Source organism: Piliocolobus tephrosceles, chromosome 5 (genome assembly GCF_002776525.5).
Source record: "Piliocolobus tephrosceles isolate RC106 chromosome 5, ASM277652v3, whole genome shotgun sequence".
Taxonomy (NCBI): Eukaryota; Metazoa; Chordata; class Mammalia; order Primates; family Cercopithecidae; genus Piliocolobus; species Piliocolobus tephrosceles.
The window spans coordinates 47,082,139-47,094,778 of NC_045438.1; the positions used below are offsets into that span (position 1 = coordinate 47,082,139).

The following is a 12,640-nucleotide window of genomic DNA, read 5'->3' on the forward strand; positions in this document are numbered from 1 at the left end:
AGGAAGGAAGGAAGGAAGGAAGGAAGGAAGGAAGGAAGGAAGGAAGGTTGCTTTGCACACCATTACTTAGGCTAGTACAAGATAATGCAGTTTTTATAGGATATCAATTGTGTAGCTACAGAGAGAAACTGTCCTGAATGTGTAATTTGTGATTAATGAGAAACACAGTTGCTTCTCCTGTGATGCCAGTCCTATGGGCATTTTAAACGGGTTCTGCCTAGACCACTGAGGTATGACCACTCATTGTAGATGCTGTTCTTGCTGCTGCCTCTGCACTCTCATGCTGAGGCAAGCGGGGCAGGCAGGTGGATGCACCGGGCTTCCCCCTTCCTCTTTCTTCTCTGATCTGGTGTAGGGTCATGGGCAGGAGGAAGTGCTAGCCTCTGGTCCAGTCCCTCTTGTGGCTTTTGCTGTAGCTGAGGGGCCTGATCCCATCAGCAATTTGTCCTGAACTTGAGATTTGTTTTCATGCAAACAGATCTTACTCTGAGACAGGAAGATGTTACCTCTGCCTAAAAGGAAAGCAAATGGCATAGTAGGAAGTATGAACAGGATCCAAAACCCGTTATAAATATGGCAAAGCAGACTCACACTAAATTAGCAATGCTAGATCATTTCAAATGCCTTTGGGTTTTTCTTGGCCCTTGTCACTGGAAAAAAATGTTCTCCTTGAACATTTAAAGGAATGGGAAAGTATTAAAAATTAATAATTCCATTATATATTTATGAAAATGTGACTTTTTCTTTCATAGGCCTGAGCCATCTGTCTTCCTGGGATAGGGGAATGTTGAAGGGCCAATAATGAGGAATTACTAGGATAATTACAATGGGAAGGGAGAAGGGAAAAAGGTAATATAGCTTCTAATATCCAAAACTGGATTTTTGTTTTTTAAACATTCACAGCAAGAAAATTGGCCTTGAAATTTTGTTAGGAGAGAAAATAACTTTCTAAGTTACTTTATCTTATTTATTTACCAATCGAGAGCACTATTTTCTAGACTAGACTTTAGAGTTTTAAATCTGTGCAGGGGAGCAAGCAGAAGGCTGCGGTACTAAAAAGGTGAAAAACCTAGTGGATAGTGTTGAGGGAGTATAGAAAGAAGGTATGCAGAGGAAAAGTGAGGAGGTAAAATGCCTGGGTTCCTGTCCCACATTTGTCTAAACTTGAGGTGGGAGGAAGGTCAAAACTATGAAGTATTTTAAAACATTGAACCAACCCTGTTGATTTATTTCTCATTTTCTCTTTCTGCTTCCTGACATCCCTCCTTAGTTTTCAAATTTCCTCTTGCATAGGAGTTAACATTCATTAGCATCACCTTCCATTTTGCAAAGAAAATGTGACTTATTTCTCCTTAATCATACTGATTCTTCACAAGCCCAACTCTACTTGGTTCAGAAATTTCTTTAAAAATGTATTGAGGCCACTTTGGAAACCTCAGTCTGGTCCAGTCATTTAGCCCATCTCTAGATATTTAGCCCTTTAAGGAACAGTGTGGTACAAACTGGACCTCAGTTCCACTAGCTCCTTCTGTTTCCTCAGTGGTCTCATCAGAGGAATGCCTGTAGTGGATGCTGTGAGCACTGATGTACCTGTTCCCTATGGATTATTTTGGTAGGCATGTGATAGAGAGGCGGCTGCCTGGTTTTCTGATTAGTAGAATCTGTTCTCTCTAGGCTAGGGGCAAAAATTTTTATTTCTTTCTATCTGATCCCCAGTTGGTAGGGCTGAGTCAGTATCTGCATACATATTAACATTAGTAAGAAGTTAGAGTCAATTCTTACATGAAAATACTATGTTGTTGTTGTTTTTATTATTTCCTTCCCTTTCCAGACACACACAATGTGATTTTGATTTTTTTCTCTTCCAATTCTAGTTCAGCATTTGTACATGTCTGCCATTTGCTTCTCTCTGTGAATATTTGGGAAACATGTTTATAAAATATGCATTATTACTTCTACTTCTTGATTTGGTACAGTACACTCCTGATTCATCTTATACCCTACATTTATTTTCTTTCCTATTTCCTATCTTGTGAGACATGATGAGTCTTCTTCTCACTGTTTTTCTTCGTTAGCTTCTTGAGGCATTCTTGCCTTTTTCTTATTGGAAATTGCTTTTTCTTCTCTGCCTTATCATAAATATTCTTCTCTCTCTTTCACTTTGTCCTGTAAAGCATTTACCTTTATCAATTCTTTGAGGCAAACCAACCTCTCAGGCTCTCTCCACATGACATTTAAAATTCTGATTTTCACACCAGCTTATCAATTTTCCTATGAAAGTATTTTCATTATTTCCAGTTTGGATTCAAAGTAAATTGCATCAAGGGTCTTTGACCTCAGCCAGATAAAAATGTATTGAGTAGCATTAAGAACAAGGTTATGACACAGAGCAGCTCTCTCCTCTCCTTCACCTGGTAATGATGATACTAATGCTGGGACACAGATCGTCTCGTCAAGTGCCTTCCAATGGCAGCTTTCCTTTGGGCCCCTGAAAGAATTAGGTTAGCTGTTGCTCTCCACTTGAAATATGTATTGCTGTTGGCAGCTTTTCTCTGAGTGTCTCTGTGCTTTCATTTGTCTCTGATAAACAGAGAAAACACACACATTAGGACCAATAATTTTTCCCAGTTGTCATCAATATATTTACATAAAATATGCATTTGCTTTATCTCTGATTGAGCCTTATACTGCTTAACCATAATGTTATTGCAGAATTCAGAGTTTCCTAACTATGGGGTGCAGAAACTCCCCAACATCAAGCTAGCTGTTGTACCTCTTAAACATCTGCTTCCCGTGCCTCGCTCCAGACCTCATGAGTTTGAATCTCCAGGGTAGAACCTGCAATCCTGCATTATAAGTAAACTCTCTTATCCAGTGACATTTTTGTTCATTAAATTTGAGGAACAATGTTTTCAAGATATAAACTATGAGAAATTGTTTTTATATCATTCGGTTACTTTGTTCCAAAATGAAAACGCTTTATTTCATTATTTATAATATTATATATGCTTTTAATAAAGGAAATTCAAATACTATTAAAATGTTAAAAGTATGCAATGAAAGCTCCCTGTAGCTTTATCCTATTTAATCACAGCAAATGATTTATGTATATCCTCCTAAGCTTTCTTCTATTCTTATAAACATACATACAACTATTGTTTATTATTCATAACAATAGGGTCATAGAAATGTATTCTTCTGTAAACTATTATTTTCCCTATACATAGGCATTTTCTATGCTAATATAAATTGATCTACTTTGTACTCCATTGTATGAGATATGCAAATATAATATATATTGCTCATTTCATATTGGTAAACATTTAGGTTTGGACCAGTGTTTTACCAAAACAAACAATGCTGTCAAATTTCATCTTTATGTATATAGTCTTTGACCATTTGTAAGGACATTTTTTTAGGATTTCTACCATATGGAATTATTTCATCAAAATATTTGCAAATTCTTAATTTTTGATAAGTATATTCAAGTTACTCTTGTATTTTAATTTGTCTGTATCAAACATTCATATTTGATGTAATTAGAATTGAAGTCTGTGATTCTATTATTTGTTTATTCTTTGTTACCTTTCTTATTTTTTGTGTGTTACTTTGTATTTATTGCATTCTTAATCCAATTTCCTTTAATCCTGCATGTTTCTTGGGCATTCCTTAGGATTCCATTTTGATTGACCTATAGTGCTTTCAAGCAAATCTCTTTGCTCTATGAATTAAAATATACATGCATAGCTTATCACAGTCAACTAGTATCAGCATTTTACCACTTAAATTGGTATATAAATACTTTACCACCAGTTAGTCCCCTTTATATTCCTCCTTTTCTAATATAACTTTCTTTTCTTTTTTCTTTTTCTTTTTTCTTTTTTTTTTTTTTTTTTTTTTTTTTTTTTTTTTTTTTTTTTTTTTTGAGATAGGATCTGACCCTGTCACTCAGGCTGGAGTGTGGTAGCACAATTATAGCTCACTGCAGCCTCCAACTCCTGGGCTCTAGTGATCCTCTTTCCTCAGCATCCCAAGCAGCTAGAACTACAGGCATGCCATCATCACACCTGACTAATTTTATTTTTTATAGAGACAGTGTCTCACTATGTTGTGCAGGCTTATCTTGAACTCCTGACCTCAAGTGATCCTCCTGTCCCGGCCTCCCAAAGTGTTATGATTACAGGTGTGAGCCACCACACCCAACCACTGATATAGTTTTCTTAAACATTTACTGTGTATATATTGAAAACCTCATCATAAATTTTGCTTTTAAATTCAAACACAATATAAAAAACTTGAAGAGTACCACATTTACTCATATATTTATTTTTTATTTTTTAATTTTAAGTAAATATTTTAACAGGCGTATAAAATTTTTCCTTTATGCTTTCTCATACTTGATGCTCCATTTGTCCTTTAATTCTCCTTTCTTTTTATTTCTGAAAAATTTTATTTCACCATTCCTTTCGAGTCAATCTGATGATGACAAATTACCTTATCTTTCCTTTATCTGAGAATGTGCTTATTTTACACTTAATCCTAAATAATATTTCCCCTGTGATACAATTCGAGTTAGCAGTACTTTTCTTTTACCATTTGATACTTAGTGTGCCATTAATTTTCCAGCCTTCTGGAATTATCCTCCAGGCCAGCCACAATTATTCTTCTGACTTCCCTGGCTCCTGGAGAGCAATCTGCCCTTCCCCTCTAACGGGTTTTCTCTTGCTGCTGGCTTTCAAGCTTTTCTTCTTTTGTCTTAATTTTTAAGAAGTTTGAATTTGATGTGTCTGGCTGTAGAATTCTTTGAGTTTATCCCATTTGGTTTAGTCTGATTTCCTTGAATTTGTAGGTTTATGACTTATGACAATTTGGGAGAGTTTTCAGCCATTATTCCTTCAAATATATTTTTAGCCCCACATTCTTTTTTTTTTCAATGACTACAATGACACGCATATTATATCTTTTTGCAATATCCACACAGGTCCCTGAGCCTTATATGATTATTGATACTATATTTTCCTGTTATACATAATTTCTATTGATCTAAATGTCTAGTTCACTAATTTCTATGCTATCTGCATTCTGCTATTGATCTCATCAACTAAAAGTTGCTTTTTAGTTTAATTTTAAGTTTAAAGTTTCTGTTTCTTTGCTGAGAGTTTCTATTTTTGAATTTGTTTCAAGAATGTTCATAATTGCTTGTTGGAATATTTTTATGAAAATTGCTGTAAATTTCTCATTTAATAATTCTAATTTCTCTGTCATTTTGGTTTTGTTCTCTATTGATTATGTTTTCCCATTGAAATTGAGACTTTTCTGGGTTTTGCTTATGCAGTTTCCTGAATATTTGCAGTGTTATGTTTAACAACTCTGATTGCTAATTAGTTATATATATTAGCAGGTAGTCAACGTGTTTAGATTGAGAAGGCACATCCTGGCTCACATTTATAGGCTGTGTCTGAAATGCCAGTTTAGTTTATAAAGCCTCTGATGTACTATTCTGGTCTGCCACCTTTGTTTGCTACCCAGATAATAAGACTTCATTCCACAATCTTCTTATATATCATATATATATAAAACTTAATAATGTTATACATTGCACGTATGAATATACATGCTATAATGTATATACTATATGCCTTAATCTTAATAATATATCTTGATAATAATATATATATAATAATATAGATCATAATAATCTTAATATTAAGGTCATATATTTATATAATTATGTAAATATATAATTACATTATAAAATATAATACATATAGAATTATATTATAAAATATAATACATGTAGAATTATATAAATATAGAATTATAAATAAAATAATATTAAGGATATATATATATATATATATATATATATATAAGTATATATAACCTTGATAATATTAGTCTTGTAACAACTAAGGCTGCTATACCAGAATACCATAGACTGGTGACTTATAAACAACAGAAATTTATTTTTTATATTTCTGGAGGCTGGGAAGTCCAAGATCAAGACACTGGTAGATTTGGTGTCTGCCAAAGCCCTGCTCCCTGGTTCATAAATGGCTGGCCATTTTCTTGCTGTAAACTTACATGGTTGAAGAGAAAAAGTTTGATTTCTTCGGCTTCTTAAAAGGGCACAAATCCCATCATGAGGGCTTTACCCTCCTTTTTATCTAGTTATATCACATTGGGCATTAGGATTTCAACACATGAATTTTAGGAAGAAACATTCCATATGTATACACACATACACACAGACACACACACAAATGTATTATTTTATGTTCAGAATAGATATGTTCTATATATATATATATATTTAGAACTCATACAGTATCCTTTTGCATCTGGCTTATCTCTCTGTAGTTTCTTGTTGATCAAGAAATTAATGAGGAGTAGCAGTAATATAAGAATTGGAAGTGTAAGGTCAGTGAGGATGTATCAAGTAATAATTACTAAAGTTATATTTGGAGAATTTGTATTTTGACTATATTAAGTCATTTGATTATGTCCAAGCTTATTCATGGTTGTATAATGTTTTGGTTCTGCTACTTGAAACACTGTAATTTACTTCATTATGCAGGAAGAGGCTCCCAAGAATTTGTGCATAAGACCTCATAAATAAGGACAATATTGATATAGACATGGGTGTGCTGTGATTATGTAAAATAAAACAATAAGCTAAAATATTCAACCAGAGTAGTATTGAAATTCAGTATCTCAGTCTTTAAGTGTAAGAAGCTAAAATAAAGTTGGAAAACAGTAAATAATAATGTCAGTCATGTGCAATAATTTACGAGAGAAAAGACTGTAAGTCATTGATGGTATTACATTTCTTTCATCTTATTTTTAGGGTTGCTGGAGAAAGATAACAATTGATGACTTTCTGCCTTTTGATGAAGATAACAATCTGTTGCTTCCAGCTTCAACTTACGAATTTGAACTGTGGCCAATGCTTTTGTCTAAAGCTATTATCAAGCTGGCAAATAATGAGTATGTAATGAAACATTGTCACTCACATGAATAGAAAAAAGCAAACAAAAATATTAACTATGCATTCATATTGCATAGCTTATTACATAACCAATGTAAATGTTCTAGTATAAAAATCAAATGTGCGAAAGCCATTGATTTGTTCTATTGGCTTAACAGTAATGCAAAATTCCTCCAAGAAAAAAAAAATACCCAGGAATTATTTTATATTCAATGCTGACTTACTATGAATGCAAAGTTGATCATGAAAAATAATACTTCCTTTAATAGGAGAAAAAATTGTTTTGTGGAAGAAAAATATTGGTTCATCTAAAAACTGAATAATATATCCTGAAATCTAGTTAAAGTTTTAGGTTATGTATATGCAGCAATAATTTAATCATCTTGAAAAACCTGAACTTTTCTGAAAGATGTCAATGTGCACTTCATGATTTTGGTAACATTGGTCACTTTTGATACATTCATGATGAAAACTACTTATATTTTCTTCAATATTCTTGCAAAATTGGCTTCTGTCTTATATTCCTGCCTGACTTGTGCACCAACGTATATGAGACACGTCTGCTATGCTCTATTCTCTCAGCTTACGCTTCCGGAGAAAAGAAGTCATATCATCCTGGCCCTAAAAATACAAAAAAGCTTTGATGATTGAGTTGGAAATGCATGGCAATTTTGCGTCATTGCTCACTGGAAGAATTTTCACATACATTGCACAGGCTGGGATTTTATACACATCCATCTCCTGCAGTTGTCAAAGATTCTTGATATTTAATAGAACATACCCACATGCTTTAACAGTAGATGTTAGACATTTGCTCACAGCTCAGCCCCTCCCCTTCTATAAACATTGCAATGTCATTGCAATGTCAGTCAGAAGCCAGGTCTGCTTTGTATGGATTTTCTTTAGGCACAGTTTCATTTTTCTCTCCCAAGGCTAAAAAACAAAAACAACCATTCCTACTCCCATCCTCTTTATTTCTGTTTTTTTCTTACTAGCCCTCAGTTTTCCTTTGGGAATTAGTTTCACCCAGCTTTTAGCACTTAATTGCAATGATTTTAACAAAAACTCAGCCCAGATATTTGTAGGTAGCTGAATATCACTAAGTATTCATATTGGTGGCATGTTCATTTATTTGGGGAAAAATATGTTCTGAATGTTTCTAGTTCTCAGACATAACTTGAAGTTCTGAGAATCAGAGCTGCTAGAGCAGTGAGGCGTTGAATACGTGACCTGGATAATTGGAGTCGTATTTTATCTTTCTTAAAGCTATAGTTCAGTAGAACTTTACAGCAACATAAGTATTGGGGTTATTATTATTTTTTTTAAAAAAAATCCAGTTAGTAAACAAAGCAACAAGCTAAGTATAATACATTTCTTGGGATTTCTAGTGGAAAGTTGCCCTATGTGGAACAATTTATATTTTTCCATAATTTTTTTTCAGATTTTTACAGTACATAGTGATCTGAAGTACATAGTGATATGAAGTTTAGCTTACTACATTTTCCAAATTAACACATAGTAACTTCAATGTCAATGTGAGATATGCAAAGAAAAGAGCATTATTTCTATTTGATTTGCAAAGTCACTTCATAAATTTATCCAATGAGGAGTTTAGACTAGTCTGGAATCTATCCCAATAGACACTTATTATCTTTGAAATAGGTAGACATATATAAATTCATCATCCATAAACAACAAACAGTGCACATTTTAAAGTAATGGCGCATGTGACTAAGATAGTAAGACTTCTCTCTGAAGAAAAGCACACATGTGTTGGTAATGCCATTAACACCACCATTGACATATAGTCAGCTGAAGCCGTGACTCCCGGGCAGAAGGGAGATATGGCATTTTTGTGCGTAAATGTAAATAGACTAATAACCTCTGGGGAAAAAAAAAGAGGCTTGATGAGAATAGTGATATTGGTTAATCACATCCTCATTTTACTTTATGCTAAGCTGACAGATTCACTCTTCTGTATAGGACAGAAGAGATGTTTCTGGTTTCTCCACAGTTATGTAAGGATTTCTGATGCCCATCTTGACTTGCCATAGATGAGACTGATCTAACACACAGCTTCAAAGACATCTTAAAATAATTACTGAAATCGGAATGATGAAAGAGACTGTTCTGTTTTTAAAAGAAGTCTATAAAAATGGATTATATACTAATTATATATTTTATAATACATAATGTGAATATATTTTATGTATGTAGCATTAATATTACTTTTAGATCTTAAAAAATAAAGCATATAAGCATGCTTTGCAAATACAAATGAAATTAATTATATTATAAATCCTACTTCAGGGTTTTAACAAATGATTTAGCTTCTGGGATAGTATTTTTAATACAGATTGTAATGAGTAATCAGAATATATTGCAGTTTATTAATGATTCCTAGTTCTTACATATCTTTATGTGTTTTCAAATGTTGCTACCTATAACATTATGCATTTTCTTTTTTAGCATCCATGTAGCAGACAGGAGAGAACTGGGGGAGTTCACGGTTATTCATGCGCTCACAGGGTGGTTACCAGAAGTCATTTCTCTTCAGTACGTTTGACTATTAAATTGCTTATATCTAATTTTTTCTTTCTTCCCAAGACTTCTTTAAAATACTCCTAGTCTTTAAGAAAATTTCAAGAAAGGTCATGTTTTGCAAAATTTAGAGAAAAATATCATTTTATAGGATGACATTAAGTTCCTTAGGAATTTCAGGGTAAATTCTATGTCCTTATATAGGAGAAGAATGACCCCCATAGGTTCTTCGTTGGAACTGACTCCTGTAACAGAATACACATTAACAGGAGAAAAACACACAGCAGCTTATTACCATGTAGATTTCCATGGGAAATATACCACAAAGAGCAGTCAATTTTTACAGAACTGACAAGACAAAAGAAAATGACTTTGAGCCTCTACAGGTGGCAACTTGTGGGAAGGCAAATAAATGATAGATAAAGGCTAGTTAAGAAAGCTTGTTCATATACATTCCTCTGGTACAATTTTCAGGCCAGTAAGGGTCCAAAGCTGTCTTCAGTGGTTAACATCTGTTCTCTCTGGTACAAGGCAATGAGGGGCAGGATGCCTCTCAGTTTTTGTAAATCTATGTCTTGCTTTTAGGTAAATTGAGGGAAAACAGAGTTTCTGTGTATCTGTTTCTTCATAATTGCCTGTAGCTCAGCAATCCTTCATATTTTGGGGTGGCATGTGCAGGTCTCCCACATATATATATATATATACACATATATATACACTACGAATTTAATCTTTAAATATCTGATGTACAAATATTAAAACAATGGTAATTATTTATTATAGTAAAACATTTGCAAACTTCCCTTTATACTTATAAACCTATCACACTTACTTCAATATAGAAACATAAAAGCAACTTTTAATTGGCCACATCTATATGGAAATAATCATAAGAAGACAGCTATTATGCATCAAGTAATTTAGTATATTACTTCTCATTTAAAAATCACAGTCCTGAAAGGATAGTCTCCTTTAATCATCCATATGACCCCATCAACTAGGTGTGCATCATTTCAAATGAGGAAACTAAAGCTCAGAGAGGTTGAATTTCCCCAAACTAGGAACATGTAAGTCTTGCTGGTCCAAAGCCCACAGTCTTTCTTTCATATGATTCTAGATATATAGAAATTGCTTCTTTATGTCCAAAAATAGCTATTAGGTAAAGAATAGAATAGAGACATTGTTCAATTTAATACTGACTTATAATTTCACAATAGTTTTATTTAATACATAAGGAATATAGATGCACTATTTTATCATTTTACCATTGACAGTTGGAAAAAAATCAAGATAAGGTGCATAGAAAAGAATTATAACAATAGATTTGAATATACCATTAATTCAGATACTGACTTTTACAAGATGATTAAATCCACAGTACAGTTATCAACCTGGACCATCTCTGATCTTTGACTGGTAATAGGAAGCTGCAATTGCCCAGGGTCAATAGAGATTGGAGGAGGTTGAAGACAGGCCCTAGTAACTTGGATTCTGCCACCTTAACCATATTTCCAGCAGGATAAACTAGGGGTTGCTTTGTTCAAATAAAAGTATTTTCAGGGAAAAAAAAAAAAACCAGGAGGGTAGGAACTGATCTTGTTTTTATCTTAGGAACGGCCAAGATGGCACTCTTTTTTATCTTCTTTTGGAAAACCCTTTCCTAATATCTAAATGAATTCCTGACATAATGTGGACAATGTTAGTGAGAGAAATAGAGAGAGAATGAGATTTTGAAAGTATCGAGCTCTCTAAATTTTTATATTTAGTGTTGATGGAATGCTTACAGTTTTTCCTGTGCAAGTGCAATTTTCTCTGTGCAATAGTTAGTAGAGACACCAGAGACATGAAATCATCAGAATTCTACCAGAGGATGATAAAGAAACAAGATATCAGAATAATTCACACCAAGAAAATTCATAAAATTTTACCTCTGAAAATCAAAACAGAGTATCTTCTAATTTTCCATGTAATAATAGAAGCAGAGTCAATGACATGTCTGAGTGGGAATTAGAAATCCAACCACTTCAAAGGACTCTTGTTGGCACGTGTCTCTGATGCATGGTCTGTCTGTGAACATGGCACTCTGCTGCCCTGTCTTTAAGCCTAATGGTCCAAGAAGTTATATGGTCTTATTCCGTGGTGTTTCAATAGGTCTTTTTCATAGTGTAGTATATTTTATATGGTAGATGGGAAATACAACCTAGATTTTGGATTCAGAAAGGTCTGTTCCTATCCTGACTCAATTATTTGCTGGTTGTGTGATGCCATACAACTTAACAACCTCCTAAACATCAGTTAAGACTGTATAACCTATGTTCCAGAGCTGTCATGGGATCAAATGAAAAAAAATAAAATGTGCTAAAGGCCGCTCTGCTGGGTAGTGGGGATCCAGGGATGAATAGGAGGCAGTTCAGGGAGTTGAGCAGATCAGACATGCACAGGGAAACAAATTATTACTTTCCAGCCACCAGTTCATTTCTCTTGTTTTCCTCAGGAAAAAAATATAAATAAATAAGTGGTTTGTACACACTGTCTTCATCTCCTCAACTCCCCATTTCTTCTAATCTGACTCTTTGACCTTCCCTCTCCACCACACCAGTGAAATGACTCTTCTTAAGGTCAACAAAGTCCTTAACATTGTCAAATCCAGTGGTCACCTCTCCTGCCTCATTTACTTGCATCCTAGTATGTGATCCTCTTAAACAAGTTATTTCCTTTTGCAACACTTGCTTCCCTTGGTTTCCACAGCAACACACTCTCTGAGTTTTTCTCCTTCTTATTTTCTGCTCTTTCTCAGCCTTCTTGGATAGTCCCTGAACCAACGAACAGCTGCTAAGTGATGGTATGTAGCAGGGCTCCTGTCCTGTAACTTTAAATAACAAACTGTTTGACAATGACTTTCAAGTTTATGCCTGGTCAACATTGCCTGAACTCTAGACTGTGTTTATCTACAACTGCCTAAGTTACATAGCTATGAGGATTTTCAAAAGTGTATCTTAAACTCAGAATATCCAGAAAGGAACACTTGATTCTCAACCTCCCAAACTGCACCTTTCCTAGAATGCATCATCTCAGTGAATTTCACTACCATCCACATATTTATTCAAGCTA

The 12,640-nt window shown here is 34.0% G+C and overlaps 1 protein-coding gene across 1 annotated transcript in view; it reads left to right on the plus strand.

Moving 5' to 3' along the window:
- The window catches only part of ADGB (androglobin), a 243,507-nt gene that overhangs the window by 62,925 nt on the left and 167,942 nt on the right, over window positions 1–12,640 (plus strand). The window contains exons 6-7 of the mRNA XM_026447399.1: window positions 6,848–6,987; window positions 9,458–9,544. Of these exons, the coding sequence (XP_026303184.1) occupies window positions 6,848–6,987; window positions 9,458–9,544 (227 nt within the window). The remainder of the gene's footprint in view (window positions 1–6,847; window positions 6,988–9,457; window positions 9,545–12,640) is intronic.